This window comes from Jaculus jaculus, chromosome 19 (genome assembly GCF_020740685.1).
Source record: "Jaculus jaculus isolate mJacJac1 chromosome 19, mJacJac1.mat.Y.cur, whole genome shotgun sequence".
Taxonomy (NCBI): domain Eukaryota; kingdom Metazoa; phylum Chordata; class Mammalia; order Rodentia; family Dipodidae; genus Jaculus; species Jaculus jaculus.
The window spans coordinates 60,797,120-60,818,079 of NC_059120.1; the positions used below are offsets into that span (position 1 = coordinate 60,797,120).

At 44.4% G+C, this 20,960-nt stretch overlaps 1 protein-coding gene across 1 annotated transcript; it reads right to left on the minus strand.

The window, feature by feature from the left end:
- Positions 1–3,264: 3,264 nt before the first annotated feature.
- Cga (glycoprotein hormones, alpha polypeptide) lies at positions 3,265–13,395 on the minus strand. Its single transcript, XM_045138824.1, has 4 exons — positions 13,332–13,395; positions 6,479–6,585; positions 4,867–5,051; positions 3,265–3,550 (listed from the first exon to the last, which is right to left on the minus strand). Exons 2-4 carry the CDS (start codon positions 6,576–6,578, stop codon positions 3,473–3,475), a joined length of 363 nt encoding a protein of 120 aa, XP_044994759.1. The 5' UTR covers positions 6,579–6,585; positions 13,332–13,395; the 3' UTR covers positions 3,265–3,472.
- Between the last annotated feature and the right edge of the window lie 7,565 nt (positions 13,396–20,960).

The following is a 20,960-nucleotide window of genomic DNA, read 5'->3' on the forward strand; positions in this document are numbered from 1 at the left end:
GATCCCATAGGCTGCAGACTGCATCTCTCAATTAATGGTTTCAAGAGAAAAAGTAATTAATGTATTTTATAAGCACTCTTAATAATTTAACTTGATATTTAATTAAATTCCTTAAAAACTTAAGTCCCCAAAACCTGGAAAATCTAGAAGAAATGGAAAAATTCCTAGTCACATATGACATACCAAAATTAAGTCAAGAAGATATAAACAGGGATAGAAAGATGTCTTAGTAGTTAAGGTGCTTGCTTGTGAAACCTAAGGACCCATGTTCAACTCTTCAGAACCATGTTATCCAGACACACAAGGTGAGGCAAGTGCAAGGTTGCACATGCCTATGAGTTAGCAGAAGCCCGTGGAGTTCAATTGCAGTGGCTGAGGCCTTGGTGTACAAATTTCCTCTCTCTCTCTCTCTTTCTCAAATAAAAAAATTAATCTTTTTAAAAAAGAAGATATAAACAACTTGAACAGATCAATAGCAGTTAAGAAGGTGTGTCTGTTGAAGCCTTCTAATAACTACAGGACCAAATGGATCCATGGCCAAATTCTACAAAACTTCGAAAAAAGAGCTAATACCGATGCTACTCAAACTCTTCCATAAGGTGAAATGGGGCACTCTACCAAAGTCATTCTACAAGACCAGTGTCACCCAGATACTAAAACTACCTAAGGACACACACACACACTATATATATAAACTGGGGAGATGGCTCAATGGTTAAAGGCACTTTCTTACAAAGACTCATGGCCTCCTTTCAATTCCTTAGTACCCATGTAAAGCCAGATGCACAAAGTAGCACATACATCTGGAATTCATTTTCAGTGGCAAGAGACCATGGGGCACCCATGCTAAATTGCTCTCTCTCTCTCTCCCTCTCTCTCTCTCTCTCTCATAAATATTTATTACAAACTACAGGTATTGCTGAAGACTCCACATACTTGGGCTGCAAGGCCACTGAGAAATCCTGTTGGAACTGAGCTGATAACCTCCTCCAGGTAGACCAGCTGACAGAAAGCTGGAAGAAGCCATTCTGCATGCAGTTCAATGGGAGAGAGAGAAATCACCAGTGAAGATACTCAACAGTGGACACTGCAAGACTCATAGTTGGCCAGCCAGACCAAATGAGCCAACAGGTGCAATAGTGGCACATCTGTTATGGTGGAAACCAACTTCCCTCTAATTGGACTGGAGGCCCACTCCATGGGAGGGAATACATCTCTGATACTGAAAACTTAAAACAGGGGTAGTCATGAGCCCTAGGGGTGTAATGTCTGCTTTGGTCTGGCTAAATGTATATACTATGCTTATCAAACTGCCCAGTAAGCACTTCTCTTAATGTTCATACCCATATATTAATGCTACTCTCACTTTTGGTAGAGAATCTTCTCTTTCCAGGTGGCAGTGACCTTGGGATAACTCAGAAGGCATTATGGTGCTGGAAAGAAGTGAACAGAGTGCTCAGTACTGCAATATCTCTATCACACCTTCCAAGGCTCAGGGTCTATTGCAGAAGAGGTGATGGAAAGAATGTAAGAGCCAAAGGAAGGGTAGGACTCCTTACAACGTGCTCCCCCCAGACACAAAATGACCTGCATACCCATGACCTCACAGTGCCTGACACTACCTGCACATGACCATCATAAGAGGAGGAAAAGATCATGACATCAAAATAAAAGAGAGACTGATTGAGAGGCGGAGGGGATATGATGGAGAATGGAGTTTCAAAGGGGAAAGTGGGGGGAGGGAGGGCATTACCATGGGATATTTTCTATAATAATGAAAGTTGTTAATAAAAAACATGTGGAAAAAATCTACAGGGCTGGGAATCTCCCGAGTGCCGGGGTTGAAGGCGTGCGCCACTTCTCCCAGCTACTTCCTGCTTATTGATTGGACACTTTTTCACCGCTACAAGTTTCTCCTCAAATATCCCCAATATATGTATGTTTATTTATAGATAACATATATGCATATATCATCATAATAATGTATCCGTGTTTTGATAAAACCAGTCAAAATAGAAACGTAAAGGGGAGTATAAAAGTGAATGGAAGTACATGTTCTCATTCTTTCTTCTCCTACCCAGTGAGTTGTCTGGACTGAGCCCACTGAGGAAAAGATTGTACCAAAGGCTGGATGGAAACCAGATTCACCCATTGGCTCATTTCCTTTGTAAAATCCTACCAAAAGAATTGGCGGGCTGGAGAGATGGCTTAGCAGTTAAGGTGCTTGCCTGCAAAGCCAAAGGACCCAGGTTTAACTCCCCAGGACCCACATAAGCTAGATGCACACAAGGTGGTGCATGCATCTGGAGTTTGCAGCAGCTAGAGGCTCTGACACACCCATTCTCTACCTGCCTATTTTTCTCCCCTCTTCAAATACAATGAATTAAAAAGACATATATTTTAAAATACTTTATGTTTATTTATTTGAGAGGAAAGAAAGGAGAGAGAGAGAGAGAGAGAATGGTCATTCCAGTGCCTCAAACTGCTGCAAATAAACTCCAGACACATGTGCCACCTTGTGCATCTGGCTTACATGGGTTCTGGGAAATCAAACCTTGGTCCTCTGGCTTTGCATGCAAGTGCCTTAACTGATAAGCCATCTCTCCAGCCCCTAAAATATTTTTTTCAAGCAATTGGAGCCAGGCACAATGGAGCATGCCTTTAATCCCAGCACTTGGGAGGCAGAGGTAGGAGTATTGCCCTGAGTTCAAGGACACCCTGAAACTACATACTAAATTCCAGGTCAGCCTGAGCCAGAGTGAGACTCTACTTCAAAAAAAAAAAAAAAAAAAAAGCAAATGGGGGCTGGAGACATGGTTTAATGGTTCAGGTGCTTGCCTGCAAAACCAAAGGACCCAGGTTCAATTCCCCAGTACCCATGTAAGCTAGCTGCACAAGGTGGCACATGAGTTCATTTGCAGTGGCTGGATGCCCACCCATCCTCCCTCCCTCCCTCCCTCCCTCCCTCCCTCCCTCCCTCCCTCCCTCTCTCTCTCTCTCTCTCTCTCTCTCTCTCTCTCTCTCTCTCTCTCCCCCTCCCTCCCTCCCTCCCTCCCTCTGCCTCTTTCTCTCTCTCAAATAAATGAAATAAAATAAAGTTTTAAAAAGCAATTGGCTTTACTTATAGGGAAAAATGATGATTCAATGACTGCTGATTTGAAAAGCTTTATTTCTGATGGGACCAACTTTTAATAGCCACGGTAAACAGTAAGAGCTTGGCTGGCCCTTATACCGCCAGGTGGGAGGGAGGAAGGGAGAGGGGAAGAAAGGAGGAGGAGGGAGAAGAGGAAGGGAGGAAGGGAGAGGGAGGAAGGGAGGAGAGAGGAGGGAGGAGGAAGGGAGGGAAAGCAGGCAGGCAGGAGGGAATGAGTCAGGAGCACACCAAATTGGCCTGGCAAGGGGCAGGGAGGCCGAGGAGGCTGGATGGTAGCAAGCTCCTTCGTGGTCTGCTTCTGGTCAGCAGTCACAGTGCTCAGGATTTGTGGTAATAACAGGTGCTGCAGTGGCATTCCGTGTGGTTTTCCACCCTGGCACTGCCCATGACTGTGGCCTGATGGGGAGGGACAGGGAGACAAAATGTGAACAAGCCAATATCCCAGCAGCCTGCTGAGCTAAGCTCACACTTGGCTCCATTATGGGAGCTCCATCTCTGGATAATTTCCATCCCCACAATCAAATTCACTTTGTAAAGATCCTTGGCCCCTAAAATACTTATTCATTCATTTATTCATTCTCTCTTTCCCTTCTTCCCTTCCTCTTTCTCGTCCTCTCTCCCTTCCTCTCTTGCTCTCTTTTTCTTTTCTCTTGTACTCTTTCTTCTTCCTTTCTTCCCTCCTTCACTGGATCCCTCCCTCCTTTTCTTCCTTCTTTTTCTTTCTTCTTACAGTAATGAAGATCAAATATTAGAGCCTCATACTTATTCCCTGACGTTTTTTAAAAACTTTGTTGTATAGTAGTAATTCTTTTCTAATTTTACCTAATTTTTTTTTGACAAAGGGTTTCATCACCTAGCCATAGATGATCTGAAATTTACTAAGATGGGGGGGGCTCAAACTTGCAGCAGTTCTCTTGCCTCAGCCTCCCTGCTGTGTGACTCCTAAGGTCACAGTCACTATTGACTGCTTCATTTTTATTGGCATGCAGTAGTTGCACATATTTATGGAGTATAGTATGATATGTTGGTATACATATACAATGAATAGTGATGAAATCAGGGTGACAGCATTCCCACCTCCTCTAACATTCATCATTGCCTTGTGTTAGTAATCTTTGAGCTCCTCTCTTCTAGTTCTCTGAAAATATCTACTAAATTGTGATGAACTATTGTCACCCAGTTGCACTACAAAACATGAGAACTTACTGCTCTGTATATTTGGGTACCCACTATCTAACATCCACATACATACATAAATACATACATATATACACACACATATATATGTACATATATGTGTATATATGTGTGTGTGTGTGTGTGTGTGTATCTTATAGCCACCACTGACTGCTTTTCATCTCTCTACTGTGAAATCAGCTATTTTAGATTGACTGATTTTTTTTTTTTTTTTTTTTTTTTTTTTTTGAGATAGGGTCTCACTCTAGCCCAGGCTGACCTGGAATTCACTATGGAGTCTCAGGGTGGCCTCAAACTCATGGTGATCCTCCTACCTCTGCCTCCCGAGTGAGTGCTGGGATTAAAGGTGTGTGCCATCACGCCCTGCTTTTGACTGATTTTTTTTAAATAAAAAAAGTATGACTGCAGCATTGTCTATACAAAGCCCAACAAAGATGAGCTCTAGCCGCCTTTGGCATTCAGTTGTGTGGGCACACGATGAGCATGTTTCTGACTGGCTGTTAGGAAGCTCTTACCTTAGTAAATGCTTTGGCCACACAGCATGTGGCCTCTGAGGTGATGTTCTTGGGAACCAGCATTGTCTTCTTGGACCTTGCTGGAGTGGGATACGCCCTGGAGAAGCAGCAGCCCATACACTGGTAAACGGGGGCACCCAGCCTGGAGAAGTACTTGTTTTCCTTTAATTTGCACTCTGGGCAACCTAGCCAACAGAAGAGATAAGGAGGAAAACAATGCAGAAAGGGTTCAAAGTGAAACTAAATCTTTTTTTTTTTTTTAATTATTGAAGTATAACAAATGTTTTTTTCGTTGACAATAAAAGGGAAATAAATACTTTGGGCTACATGTTACTCATATATGATATATATATATGTGTGTGTATGTGTGTGATGATTATAGCTACATGTCAACCGTTATATGTCATGTATACTTGTAATGATTATAATTACATTCATGAGGAAACAACCTCGCCAGTGCGCGGGGGAAATCCCAGATGTGGCAGTTCCATGCCCTCACCATGCCCATGCTCTATGCACACACTGGTAGTCAGCTTCGAGGGAAGGTCAGCACGTCACAGATGGAGGCACCACATTCACTTGAAAGGAGACCTTTCCCCAGGACAAAATATTTTCCCCCTTAGAAATTGGCTATTGTTTTCTCCCATGGAGACTCCAAATATTGACAGAGAAAAATACATCAGAGGAGAAAATTCTGTGAGTATTGACAGCCTGATATAGATCAGGCATCTGCCCTTGGGAGTTAGGACTCAAACATTGCCATTTATCAAAAGAAATTCTGTACCATACAGTAGTTCATACCGTAAAGCCATTACAATATATCAGGTATTATGTGAGATTTTTTTTCAAATATGGCAAAACAAATCTACTTCATGAAAATGATTTTTTTTCTCACTTAATTGATGTAGAAATTTATCTATAGAGGCAATGTTAAGATCATCTCAAATCTCCTGGGAGAAATGTGGGGGGGGGGGGGAACCAAGACAATGAATAAGGCGCATTTTCTTCTTGTCAAACTCAGACATGGAATAATTAGGAACTGCTCCAGATGAGGAAGTCTGGGCTGATACGGAAATGCATATTGTAGTAGCGACTTTCTCGTTGCTGCGACCAGATGCTGACAAAGAGCAAGGCAAGGAGGGAAGGTTTGCCTCAGCTCCAGGTCTTCCTGGGTGACAGCCCAGCGTGGCAGAAAAGGCCTGGTGTCAGGAGCTCAAGCCGCTACCTACAGTCCAGAGTGAGGAGGCAGGCAGAGAAGAATGGGGGGCTCAGCTTGATTTTTCCTTTTTATACAGCCCAGAATCCCAGCCCATGAAATGCACCACCCACTTCAATTGGCCTAATCTAGGAAATCCCTAACAGATGTGCCTGAAGACTTATTTCTGTGGTGATTCTAAGTCCTGTCAAGCTGACAATCATCACAGATATGTGAGACATCGTTTTCACTGTATGTCTTCTGAACCTAATTTAATTACATTCACTTTTGTGTCTAGATATGTACATTTTTATCACGTTTTTAAAAAGAGGTAGAGAGGTAACTAGTGGGATGATTTATGCACATTTAGAAGGGTACGTTGTCGTTATTACTGTAAGCCCACGTTGGATCACGTACCCTGCATCGCGAACTCCCCGTCAGGAAAGGAATGGAGAGCATGAAGAAACACAGACAACACGGCCAGGACGACGACTGCACACTTCCTGTAGGGACCCATGGCTCTCCTACAGACCAGACACAGGGGGAAAAAGTATAACTAGAGCAATCTAATCCTAGCTTTCCAGTCATAGCAGCAACCAGTGGTTGTAATGTGCTCTTTTTCTTTTCTTTTTATTCATTTATTTATAAGAGGGAAGAGAGAGAAGGGGCAGCCCAAGGTCTCTTGCATCTGGATTTACATGGCTACTGGGGAATCAAACCCAGCCTGGCAAGCTTTGCAAGCAAGTGCCTTAACCACTGATGCATCTCTCCAGCCCTTTTCTTTTCTTTATTTGAGAACAACAGACAGAGAGGAAAAGGCAGAGAGAGAGAGAGAATGGGCATGCCAGGGCCTCCAGCCACTGCAAACGAACTCCAGATGCGTGCAACCCCCTGTGCATCTGGCTAATGTGGGTCCTGAGGAATCGAGCCTCGAACCAGGGTCCTTAGGCTTCACATGCAAGCGCTTAACCACTAAGCCATCTCTCCAGCCCAGCCCTTTTCATTTTAAATATGTGGTCCTGGGAATTGAGCCCTGGGCTTCAGACACACTAAGAAAGTACTTTTAACTAAGATATATCACCAGCAACAATAACCAATAGTGTAACATTATTACTCAAACAGTCATCCATGTCTTGGCCCATCTGCTTTTAGCTCCCCAAACACTCTAAAACCACGTAGATAAAAACACTAATTCTGGGGCCAGGCATGGTGGCATGCACATTCAATCCCAGCACGTGGGAAGATTGCTGTGAGTCCTAGGCCAGCCTGGGACTACAGAGTGAGTTCCAGGTCAGCCTGGATTAGAGTGAGACCCTACCTCAAAACAACAAAAATAACACTAATTCTCTTTAGCATCATCCCATTTCCCACATAAGTGAGTAGCATTAGCCTTTATAAAAACAAACTCATTTTCTCCCTTCCTCCCTCCCTCCCTCTCTCTCTCTTTCATTGAAAGAGGGACTCACTCTACAGGTCAGGCTAACTTTGAATGATAGTGATCCTCCTGCATCAGCCTCATGAGTGCTGGAATGCATCACCATTCCCAACTACACATTCTCTTTCCAAAGGCGGCATGCTGTTAAGAAGCACCAGTGTCCTCATTTGTGAAACAGAACTTAAACTAGATAGTTCAGAATGTGTGTCTTCATCCAGAAACTTACATTTGAGCCCAGCTTCCCTGTGCCCTCATTGCCAGGCTGTAGAACAGTGAAACAGAGCAATGTCTCCCCTGCTTTTTAAAATTTTTTTTTATTATTATTATTTGTTTAAGAGACAAAGAGATGGAGAGAGTGAGTATGAACACACCAGGGCCTCCTGCCACTACAAACAAACTCTGGACACATATGGCTTTATGTGGGTAATGGGGAATTGAACTCAGGCCATTTGTCTTTGCAAGAAAGCACCTTCAACTGCTGAGCTATCTCTCTGGTCCTCTTCTGGGTTTTATTTAGTACTGGCATGGGATTTATTTCTAAGCTGCATTATCCATGAGGAAATGCTAGCAGAGAATGTTAGCAGTTTTCTGATTCAATGTCCCATGTGGTCCAAAAAGCACTCCCTACTTTGACTGATGGGTGCATCTTTCCCTGACTGCTCTGGATGCAGGAGGTCAGGGAGTTCAAGGCAACTAAGCAACCAACCAGATCGAAATGAGTCTTTGACCTTATTGCTCTTCAGAACGTGAGATGGGGCTGGAGAGGCAACTCAGTGGTTAAGGCGCTTGCCTGCAAAGCCTAACAGCCAGGGTTCCATTCCCCTGTACCCAATAAAGCCAGATACACAAAATGGTGCACACGTCTGGATTTCATTTGCAGCTGCTGGAAGCCCTGGCATGCCCATTCTCTCTTTCTGTATCTCTTCTCTATCTTTCTCTGCTTGCAAATAAATAAATACAAATATTTTTAAATTTTATTTATTTATTTGACAGAGAAAGAGGGACAGGGAGAGAGAATGGGCACACCAGGGCCTCCAGTCACTCCAGACGAACTCCAGATGCATGTGTCCCCTTGTGTATCTGTCTAACGTGGGTCCTGGGGAATCAAACCTGGGTCCTTTGGCTTTGCAGGCAAATGCTTTAGCCACTAAGCAATCCCTTCAGCTCAACAAAAATATTTTTTAAAAGACAGAATATTTTTTAAAAAGCCAGGTGTGGTGGCACACACCTCTAATCCCAGCACTTAGGAGGCAAAGGTAGGTGGATTGCCATGAGTTCAAAGCCACCCTGAGACTACATAGACTACATAGTGAATTACAGGTCAGCCTGTGCTAGAGTGAGACCAGAAAGAAAAAAAGAAAGGAAGGAAGGAAGGAAGGAAGGAAGGAAGGAAGGAAGGAAGGAAGGAAGGAAGGAAGAAAGAAAGAAAGAAAGAAAGAAAGAAAGAAAGAAAGAAAAAGGAAGAATGTGAGATGAGAAACTGGACTTGGCTTGCCCCAACAACTCCTAGGAAACCTTGTGTAGAATCCAAGGATGAGCTGAGCTTGGTGGCTCATCCTGTCATCCTGGGACTCCAGATACCCAGGCTGTGGCACAAATTTGAGGCCAGCCTGAGCTACACAACACAATCCCAGCCCAAAACCATCAAAAATAAAAAGCAAAGAAATGCCGGGCATGGTGGCTCACGCCTTTAATCCCAGCACTCAGGAGGCAGAGGTAGGAGGATTGCCATGAGTTCAAGGCCACCCTGAGACTACAGAGTTAATTCCAGCTCAGCCTGAACCAGAGTGAGACCCTACCTAGAAAAACCAAACAAACAAACAAAAAAAAAAGCAAAGAAATAGATTTTACCTCCATTTTAAAGTGAAACTACTATGAGCTGCTCATGCTCAGATGACAAGAGATTAGAGGCAGAGTTGATTGCCATTTAGAAGGCAAGTCAGCTGGGTGTGGTGGCGTATACCTTTAATCCCAGCACTCGGGAAGCAGAGATAGGAGGATTGCCAAGAGTTTGAGCCCACCCTGAGACTCCATAGTGAATTCCAGGTCAGCCTGAGCTACAGTGAGACCCTACCTCAAAAAACCAAAATAAATAAATAAATAAATAAATGGCAAGTCAGAGCATTGCAAGACAAATTAACACCAATTGTGTAGAATCTCTTTTAGAAAATAGAAGAGGGGCTGGGGATGTGACTCAGTTGATAAGGTGTTTGCCTGCAAAGCCAAAGAACCCAGTTCAATTCCCCAGGACCCACACAAACCAGATGCACAAGGTGGCACACATGTCTGGAGTTCATTTACAGCAGCCAAAGACACTGATGTGCCCATTTTCTCTCTCCTACGCCCTCCCCCCCAGTTGCCCCGTTCCCTCTCTCAACTAAATAAATATAAAATTTAAAAAAAAATAAATTCCAGGTCAGCCTGGGCTAGAGTGAGACCCTACCTCAAACCTCCTCAAAAAAAAAAAAAAAGCATGAATGAGTCAGAGAAAGAGGTGGGCATCGAGGCATGACCCAGCTGCTGAAGTCTTGAATGTCAGCAGCCTTAGTTGTCTTCATAAGACCTGCACAAGACTGGGATGATCATCATTCTGTCATGGGAACAGGAAACCTCCTGAGGCCCTGCCACATGGAAATCACTCATTGCCCAAGCTCTTCCCCACCACAAGACTTAAAAGCGAAAGGCTACTGAGAGGAGGAAAGAGTTCATCAGGAGTGGTGAGGCATAAGGGAGGGTCATGGAGGACAGTGCATATGATCAGTGTGTATTACATACATGTATAAAAATTCCATAATGACCCTGCTGGCTAGCTGTCATAGTGCTAGAAAGTGCTATGTGAGTTGCTTGGATAAAAGTCACCAACAGCCAGGAGTAGTGGCGCATGCCTTTAATCCCAGCACTCAGGAGGCAGAGGCAGGAGGCTCACCATGAGTTCGAGGCCACCCTGAGACTACGTAGTGAACTCCAGGTCAGCCTAGACTAGAGTGAGACCCTACCTTGGAAAAAAAAAGAAAGAAAAAAAGTCACCAACACTGTGAATAAGCAGTGGATCCTGTAAGCTACAAAATAAACCAGCAATGGGAAAATGTACCCACTGGTGCAAGCATGGTACATAGATTATGGGGATAATGAACTGCTCTCTGATTGGATATGAGACCCACTCAGTGGCAGGGAACTCATGTCTGGTACTAAGGGCCAAGTCAGAAGCCAATGGCTTGGAAGGTCATAAGCTACAGGGAAGCTTCCACTGTTGCTTGGTGAAAATAGAGGTCACACCATCAAAAAGTCTTCTAAATGTTTTGATTCATGCTGCGCTCAGTCTTAGCTAGAGAATCTGCTTTGTACAGATGGTGGCAAATACTGGGGAAACCCAAGACCCAGCAAGAAAACAAGACGAGAGAAGGAAGCCAACTGCCTAAGGAGAAATGAGTCACCTCGATCACCACTGTCAGGGCTCAGGACACAGTACAGAGGAGGTGGCAGATTGACTAAGAGCACCGCTGTCACTGCTAGCCTAAGACCATCTTTCAGGGAGATGGCTGGGGGCTCTGAGGAGATTCAAAACTCACCAAAGCAGAAAATCAGAGGCTGAGAGAACTCAGCACTGAAGGAGACTCCTAACTCTCCCTCCAAGGCTCAGGGAACATTTTGGAAGAGGAGGCAGAATGTAAGAGCCACAGAGTGGGATGGTGTACACACACACACACATACATACACACACACACACACACATACACACACACAGAGAGAGAGAGAGAGAGAGAGAGAGAGAGCAAAAGAAAACGCAGAAAATTTCTATATACGGCAGTATTATGAGAATCCATCAGACCTAAGGAGGCCCAGGATTGTTTAAACCTTAAACTATGACAAGAGTGACCCTGGGCAGGTTGTGGATGTCTCTCTTCACTGTCCTGACTGCTCCAGCTTCCTGTCTTCTGATATGGAAGAAATGCCACTGACCTGGGCCCACCATGAGGTAAGATGATAAATCATGCAGAGAGAACCTGGAGGAGGAAATGTCGCATGGTGGTGCACAACTTTAATCCCAGTACTCTGGCTGGACTTTTTGCAGTAGAGGTAGGAGGATCGCCATGAGTTCAAGGCCACCCTATGACTCCGTAGTGAATTCCAGGCCAGCCTGGGCTACAGTGAAACCCTACCTTGAAAAGCAAAAAAAAAAAAAGAATCCTAGCCAGGCGTGGTGGTACACGTCTTTAATCCCAGCACTCAGGAGGCAGAGATAGGAAAATCACCATGAGTTCAAGGCCACCCTGAGAATACAGAGTGAATTCCAGGTCAGCCTGGACTACAGTGAAACCTTACCTCAAAAAACCAAAATAAATAAATCCTACTGGGCTGGGGAAATGGGTCAGAGGTTAAATGCACTTACTTGCAAAGCCTGATAGAGCAGGTTAGATTTTCCAGTAGCCACATAAAGCCAGATGCACTAAGTGGCATATGCATCTGGAGTCCCTTTGCAGTGAAAAGAGGCCCTGGTTGCCCATTTGCTCACTGTTCCACACACCCCCCAGGTTTCAAATAATAAATAAATATATTTTTAGGGGAAAAAAAAGCAGACACTGCACATCGTCACTCACGTCCAATGTGCTCAGTGCTGAGATGGAGGACAAAAGAGCTCTTTTGTCTTCTCGTCTCAAGTCCTCACCAGTCCCCATTTTAACTGATGCAAATGCAAATATAAGTAGGATGGCCCCAAGGGCAGTCCCCATACCAAAGCCCTTCGGTGCCCTTCCATGCCCGCATCTCTTATATAAAATGGCAATTTGCAGATAGCCTATGTACATCCTTCTGCGTGCTTTAAGGTCTTTGAGTTGCTTACCATACTTATCAGAAAGTAAGTGCTGTATGAATACTTGTACGGTATTGTTTAGGGAATAATCACCAAAATGTCTGTAAAACATTTTTTTAAGTAATTTGGATTTGCCAAGCCTGGTGGCACACGCCTTTAATCCCAGTACTCAGGTGGCAGAAGTAGAATGATCACTGTAACTTTGAAGCTAGCCTAAGACTACATAGTGAATTCCAGGTCAGCCTAGGCTGGAGCAAGACCCTACCTCGAAAAAACAAAAAAGAAATTATTATTATTATTATTATTGTAAATTATTATTTTGGTTTGAGGCTGGTTGAATCCAAGAATGTGGAGACCTCAGATAGAGAACCCACCTGTATGAGAACTGGAAAACACTTACTATGAGTTCATTGGAACTACTCAGGCTGGGGCACACACCATCACAAGGTCACTAGAGAAAGACTATCAATTACTGTTTGCATAGCATTTTATGAGGAAGAAAATAGAAACACTACTCAAGCATTTCCAGGGTTATTATTCAAAGTCTTAGAGCATCTATTCAAAATATAATGGGAATGCATGGCCATTCCATTGAACGAGCAAGCGATTCTATCCTTGGCCGAACTGGAAAGTCAGTCATCTGCCATTTTAAAACGGGTAATAAACCACACGTCAACTTTCATGGGGCCTACTTGTCATCTGCTGGGCCCCTGGAGGACACTCAGAACAGGCCTGTCAGATTACAAGCAATCATTGTTGAGATAGCGCTGTTCTGGACAGGCAGAGGCACTCCCTCCCTTATTTCAGCAAGAGACCTTGGCTTCTAGCTCCTGGGGGATAGCATCTTAGGCTGCGATCACATGCCACAATTTTACAAACTTCCTTTCAAATCACAAGTGCTGAAAAGGAAGTATGCCCCTCATGCTCTTCTTACTAAGGTTTATGCATAGACTCTGAAAGCTCCCCTGTAGCCTCGATATCATACTCCTTAATTAAAATTCCCCCAATTTTCTCACTCACATTACCTTCCTCTGGACTTTTTGCAGGGCAGTTGATTGTTGATCTGAAGAGAAATTTTAACTCTGTCTTGTAAGTTCTCAGTAACTGCAGTTAATAAACTCCTCGCCTGGCTTTTATACCTGAAGGGTAATAAAAAATCACATGCACCCACCTGCTTCTAAGCCCAGGGATCAATGGTAAATGCCATCCAGTGATTGGATGGCACTTGGTGTAATTGCCATGACATCAATTTGATCTTATCTTGTTGCACTCCTCAGATCATTTTTGTATTTAGCCATTTTCAAGCAGCAGTGACTACAAGGTCAGCTTATGAAAAGAGAGTACGTGGTCATTTTCTACGTAATGTTATGGAGACTTACACAAAACATCCTGAAAGTTGATACTTCCCTATCAACAAGCCTCTAAGTCCCACATTTAATTAGCTAAGTACCTAATGTTTCCTGAAGGCAAGGGCAGAGCATTTCCAGAATTACATTATTCCAACAGAAACAGAAAAATAAAACATTATTTCAACTTTTTAAAAGTTAATGTGGAGCCCACTGTGGTGGTGCACGTCTTTAATCCAAGCACTTGGGAGGCAGAGGTAGGAGTTCAGGGCCACCCTGAAAGTACATAATGAATTCCAGTTCATCCTGGGCTACAGTAAACCTCTACCTTGAAATAAATAAATAAGTAATGTTGATCTGGGGGCTGGTGAGATGGATCAGTCAGTAGGATGCTTGACTTGAGAGCATAAAGGGCCACATTCAATCCCCTTAGCCATGTAAAAAGGCAAAAGTCTATAGGCTTGGTCTGTAGTCTCAGCACTGGGGAGGTGGAGATAGGAGGACGCTAAAGACTCATTGGCCAGCCAATCTAGCCTAATTGGCAAGCCCCAGGTCAATGAGAAACCCTGTCTTAAAAAGAGGTAGACATGTCAGGTGTGGTGGCACATGCCTTTAATTCCAACACTCAGGAGGCAGAAATAGGAGAATCAATGTGAGTTCAAGGCCACCCTGAGAGGACATACTGAATTCCAGGTCAGCCTGGACTATAGTGAGACCCTACCTCAGAAAACCAGGGGAAAAAAATAGACACAATTTTATCAATATTATTACAAGAAAAAAAGGCTATACATACAATTTTTTGAAATATTTTTGATTTGATGTTGGTATTTTGTATGCTTTCTTGACTTGTTTTATTCAATGTATGACCATCATAACTAGTATGTAATTGAAACAGCTTAGGTATGGGGAAAACATCTCTGCTTTTTAAACTTTTTGTTTATTTTTATTTATTTATTTGAGAGTGACAGACACACAGAGAGAAAGAGAAGTAGGGAGGGAAAGAGAGGGAGAGAGAATGGGTACACCAGGGCCTCCAGCCACTGCAAACAAACTCCAGACACGTGTGCCCCCACTAATGTGGGACCTGGGGAATTGAGCATTGAACTGGAATCTTTAGGCTTCACAGGCAATCCCTTAACCACTGAGCCATCTCTCCGGCCCCAAATCTCTGCTTTGTAAATAGCTTTTTCCTCAGTAATTTCAATGACATACAACACAATTTTATACTTGCAAAGCAATAGAACACTACAGATGCACAAGTAGTCCTCCCTTACTCCAGAGTCCTCAGTCACCTTCTCAACAGAAGGCGACAGACGCACAACTAGTCCTCCCTTACTCCAGAGTCCTCAGTCACATTCTCAACAGAAGACGACAGACGCACAACAAGTCCTCCCTTACTCCAGAGTCCTCAGTCACCTTCTCAACAGAAGATGGCAGACACACAACTAGTCCTCCCTTACTCCAGAGTCCTCAGTCACCTTCTCAACAGAAGACGGCAGATGGACAACTAGTCCTCCCTTACTCCAGAGTCCTCAGTCACCTTCTCAACAGAAGATGGCAGACACACAACTAGTCCTCCCTTACTCCAGAGTCCTCAGTCACCTTCTCAACAGAAGATGACAGATGGACAACTAGTCCTCCCTTACTCCAGAGTCCTCAGTCACCTTCTCAACAGAAGATGACAGACGGACAACTAGTCCTCCCTTACTCCAGAGTCCTCAGTCACCTTCTCAACAGAAGACGACAGATGGACAACTAGTCCTCCCTTACTCCAGAGTCCTCAGTCACCTTCTCAACAGAAGATGACAGACGGACAACTAGTCCTCCCTTACTCCAGAGTCCTCAGTCACATTATCAACAGAAGACGAAAGACACACAACTAGTCCTCCCTTACTCCAGAGTCCTCAGTCACGTTGTCAACAGAAGACGACAGACGCACAACTAGTCCTCCCTTACTCCAGAGTCCTCAGTCACATTATCAACAGAGGACGACAGACGCACAACTAGTCCTCCCTTACTCCAGAGTCCTCAGTCACGTTCTCAACAGAAGACAACAGATGCACAACTAGTCCTCCCTTACTCCAGAGTCCTCAGTCACGTTCTCAACAGAAGACGACAGACGCACAACTAGTCCTCCCTTACTCCAGAGTCCTCAGTCACGTTATCAACAGAAGACAACAGATGCACAACTAGTCCTCCCTTACTCCAGAGTCCTCAGTCACGTTCTCAACAGAAGATGACAGACGCACAACTAGTCCTCCCTTACTCCAGAGTCCTCAGTCACGTTATCAACAGAGGACGACAGACGCACAACTCGTCCTCCCTTACTCCAGAGTCCTCAGTCACATTTTCAAGTGTTTCTGTTTTTAAGAATTTTTAGCTTTTTGAGAAATTGTCCTTGTGTAGACAGACATGTGTTCTGAGGTTTTGTAGAATAAAAATACAAACAATGCCCCTTGCTAAGAACTTTGCTTTCTTCTTGCCAAACCTAGCAATATCTTTTTTCCATGTTCAAATGTTCAGCTCTAACCCATTCATTTTACTACCACAAAGTTATTATGGACTGTTGGTTATTCAGCCAAAGACTGTGGATGTGGCTCAGTGGTAGGATTAGTTATCTAACATGTGTGAGGTTCTGGGTTTGAGTCCTAGCACTACAAAATAAAAAAAAAATATTCAGCCATCACTTTTAATTTTTGAGAATTTTTATACATGTGTGTATTCTGATAATAATCCATTCCAATTAACTTCTCTTGTCCCCTCTTCCCATCCCCTTACCACTGAACCCCTTCTTCTTCCCAAATTGTTCTTCTACTTTTTTTCACAGAGAGCAAGATAGAGAGACAAACACACACACACACACACACACACACACACAGAGGGAGAGAGAGAGTTGGCGCACCAGGGCCTCAGGCACTGCACTTGAACTCTAGATTTTTGTGCCACCTAGTGTGCATGTGTGACCTTGCACTTGCCTCACCTTTGTGCATCTTGCTAGCAAGCGATCTGGAGAGTCTAACATGGGTCCTTATATTTCATAGGCAAGCGCCTTAACCACTAAGTATCTCTCCAGCCCCTCTCCTACTTTAACGTCTTTTTTTCTTATTTCTGTGTGGCCCACCGAGTTCAGTCAGGGTTGCCTGCATGCACTTGGATGGGGGATTCTTTACCAGAGAACATGCAACTTAGGGTGTCTAAACCACTGAAGAAAATGTCTCCTGTACCCCCAGCAGCCCCTAACTGCCAATAACCTAAGAGGGATGGGGGAGGGTCTCTTGCCCTCTCCATCATCCAATATTGAATGTCAATGCACCCAATATTGTGCAGGTCTTGTGCAAGTAAAGTCACTGAGAGGTCACGAAGCAGTGGCCATCTCATGTCCAAAGGACAGCATCCACAGCACCTCTCCCCATCCTCCGTCTCTCACACGCCTTCTGCCTCCTCTTCTTCAATGTTCCATGAGCCCTGACAAGGGTGGTATAGAGGTCTCATTTAGCTCTGCGCTTTCCACAGTTGCTTCTTCTCCACACTTCAAAGAGTTTGGAGTCTCCTGGTAGTCACCTCCAACTGCAAAAATGAAGCTCTCTAGCAAAGGCTAGAGCAGTATGAATCTATGGGTATAAACTTAAACACGTAGTGGGCAATTTGAAGAGCACAACACATCCATTTAGCCAAACAACGTCGTATTCCCTCTTAGAATCTATGACTTCCCCAGCCATAGGCTTTTGACTAGGTTTTCAGCAGCAGGCATGAATTCTCTCCGCGGAGCAGACCTCAAATCCCATCAGAGAGTAGTTGATTAACCCTACAAGAACCATGCCATTATTGCACCCGTGGTCACACCTTCCATGGCTGGTCAGTTGTGTAGCCCACAGGGCCCACTGCTGGGGTAAGACTGTTGATGACTTCTTCCCCAGCAGCCTGCACACAATCTTACAGTCACTATGACAGCTAGCCAGCAAGAAGGAAGCTTCTAGCCTTCTTCCAGTTTGATTTCTCAGTATTCTGCAATGGAAGCAAGTGGCATCTCCAGCAATTGGGACTTACCATCTAGTTCTTCAGCCATGCTCATTTTCTGCTGGGAAAGAACATGATGTTAGAGCACTTCCCTCATTTCCAAATTTACTATTACAGACAATACTGCAGTGACCAACATGCTCTGCTTTCATGTGTAACTAGAGTTCTAAGATGCCCTGGTTTTGTTTTATGACTTTTATTCTCAATTACTTATTATTTATTTTTGGCACTGCAGATTAAACCCATGGTCCTGTGCATGAGAAGTGTGAGCTCAACCTTCCTGGGACACTCCTGCCTAGGAGATGTGCACGTGTGAGAAGTGTGAGATTAACCTTCCTGGGACACTCCTGCCTAGGAGATGTGCACATGTGAGAAGTGTGAGATTAACCTTCCTGGGACACTCCTGCCCAGGAGATGTGCACGTGTGAGAAGTGTGAGATTAACCTTCCTGGGACACTCCTGCCCACGAGATGTGCACGTGTGAGAAGTGTGAGATTAACCTTCCTGGGACACTCCTGCCCAGGTGATGTGCACGTGTGAGAAGTGTGAGATTAACCTTCCTGAGACAATCCCGCCCAGGAGATGTGCATGTGTGGGAACTGTGAGAATAACCTTCTTGGGACACTCCTGCCCAGGAGACGTGCATGTGTGAGAACTGTGAATTCTACCTTCCTGGGACAATCCTGCCCAAGAGATGTGCTTTGCTGCAAGAAGTAGACCTGGTACTTTATGTAGACTGGTCAATCTGATCTCAAACTTGCAGCAATCCTCCTGCCTCTGCCTCCCAGGTGTGAGGACGGTGTATGTACCACCACACCCAGCTAAATTGTATCTACTTAGTACTCAGACACAAAGAATGGAAGAAATAGAGGGCTCTACACTTGAGCCACATTCCTACCCTGAAGACCACTTCATTCAGATTGATAGTTGGAATGGTATCAAAAGTCCTGGCATCTCTTTCATCACATTGTGACTGTCTCCATGGTTGCCTTAGCCTTTGGGTCAGATCCTATAGCCTTTGCATGTGGACATGTTGATCATATGAAAAATGTTTTGTCTGGAACTGTTACATAGGGCAACTTGACTGACCTAGACTTGCCTATCTCTCCCCCTCTCCAAGGTTACAGACACCCACCAGCTGCCATAACCTGAAATACGAGACTAGACCATGAAAAGATGAGAAAGAGGTGGCATTCAAGTTCTTGGAAGATCTCCGTCTGTTCTCAGAAAAATACGTTAACGTCTTTCCCCTTTTTGACCCGAGATCTCTTTCCACATTTTCCTCTCTGGGCTCTCAGTGTTCTTGGGGTTGAGACACTGCTTCATGAGCAGAACTCCCTCCTCTTCATTCTTTAGACACTGAATAACTTCTCTTTCTCCCCAATACTCATCTCTTGGACATCTGATGAGCCTCCAGTCTTGAGTCCAGGAATGTGAGGAGTGAAATAGAAATACTTCTTTTCTTTTTTTCTTAATTCAAACTTTATATTTATTTGTTTATTACATAAAGAAATAGGCAGAGAGAGGGATAGAAAGAATGGGTACACCAAGGCTTCCAGCCAATGCAAAAGAACTCCAGACACATACACCCCCTTGTGTATCTGGCTTATGTGGGTGCTGGGGAATCAAATTGGGTCCTTTGGCTTTGCAGGCAAACACCTTAACTGCTAAGCCATCTCTCGAACCCGACATCTTTCTTTTCTTAATCCAAATGACCACACAACTGTAACAATGACATGACCCTCTACGCACCTGACTCTCTCACTACTACTGGAATGAACATAGGAATTGGCCAGCAACCATTGAACCCACAAATCCCCTTAGGACCCTCTTTCTTCTCTCAACTGCTCATAAACCCATTTCCCTGACAAATAAAATGAACTGTCAGCCAGGCTTGGTGGCACACACCTTTAATCCCAGCACTCAGGAGGCAGAGGTAGGAGGATCTCCATGAGTTTGAGGCCACCCTGAGAGTACATAGTCAGATCTAGGTCAGCCTGGGCTAGAGTGAGACCCTACCTCTAAAAACAAACTAGAACAATAAAAAAAAGAGCTGTGCACTGAGACTGCCTCCTGAAAGTGGTTCTTTCATCATGCTCATGGCTTCTCAAGACCCTGCTCTCCACAGTTGCCTGGATGCCTTTGGTGAACCGCAGCCCTGAGGATCCAGGGACTCACAGATAACCAGTATTGGTTGCTATTCCCAGGTCAGAAAGTCCACAGGAAGCAATGGAACACTCTGAGCATATCCCATAACTCTGACAAGCCACCTGTCTTCTTGTCCACGGAGGACAGAGACCCAGAGGTCAGACTCTGGATCAGTGTACAGTCTGCAAGATGAGAGTCATAGCAGACTGCTACCAAGGGAAGCGACATGGACAGCACGGCCTAGACTTATCCTAACAGGTGACACGTGATGAGAGTCATAGAACAACCAGTCGTAGAACTCCCAGTCACAGAACTCCCAGTCACAGGACTCCCAGTCACAGAATTCCCAGTCATAGAACTCCCAGTCACAGAACTCCCAGTCACAGGACTCCCAATCACAGAACTCCCAGTCACAGGACTCCCAGTCACAGAACTCCCAGTCACAGGACTCCCAATCACAGAACTCCCAGTCATAGAACTCCCTGAGAGTCGCTCATATAGAGCCTCTACTTGCTTTCAAACATACAATATACTGTCAAGATTTGGCTGCCTACACGTTCTTAAACACCAAGCAAAAAGTATAACTAGAAGTATTAAGACGTAAACAAAGATTCAGGCTAAAAGCCTTCCCTGTTTGATACTTAGTATAGATTCACTTCTCCTGGTCCTATGCTAAAACTCTTACATTGACTTATGCTTCCTTCCAATAGGATAAATTCCTTTTACTCTTTTTATGGTAATCATAATGTTCCTAACCTTATTTTTTTAGAAATGTTACCTCAGGTTTTTATGTCAGCCATCTCACTGCAATGCACTGTTCCCCGGCCTGTGTCCGCTGTTGTGGCTCTCTCCCTAATCGTCACCATAGTTTGGCAGAAGCCACTGCAGCCATCCAGACACATGGCAAAGGGTTTCTACCAACACTGCTTTATCTCCTTTAGACAGGGTGAAACAGCCACAATTTGCTGCTACCCACTTGGCCCCCTTCATGATTCCAGAACCCTCCTCCTGTGACCCATGTCCCCACACCACTTGATATGGCCTAGGTGTTATTAAAACCTAATTTTCCAAACCCATGTCTCTGCTAGAGAAAAAGATCTCAGACCCCTGCTAGCACAAGACGACCACCTACTCTGCCAGCAT

Excerpts from the sequence above, each read along its gene's own strand:
- Cga (XM_045138824.1), bottom strand. The coding sequence starts at position 6,578 with ATGGGTCCCTACAGGAAGTGTGCAGTCGTCGTCCTGGCCGTGTTGTCT. Across the intron at positions 5,052-6,478 it reads CGGGGAGTTCGCGATGCAGG|GTTGCCCAGAGTGCAAATTA; the intron begins GTACGTGATCCA and ends TCTGTTGGCTAG. Across the intron at positions 3,551-4,866 it reads TGGCCAAAGCATTTACTAAG|GCCACAGTCATGGGCAGTGC; the intron begins GTAAGAGCTTCC and ends CCTCCCCATCAG.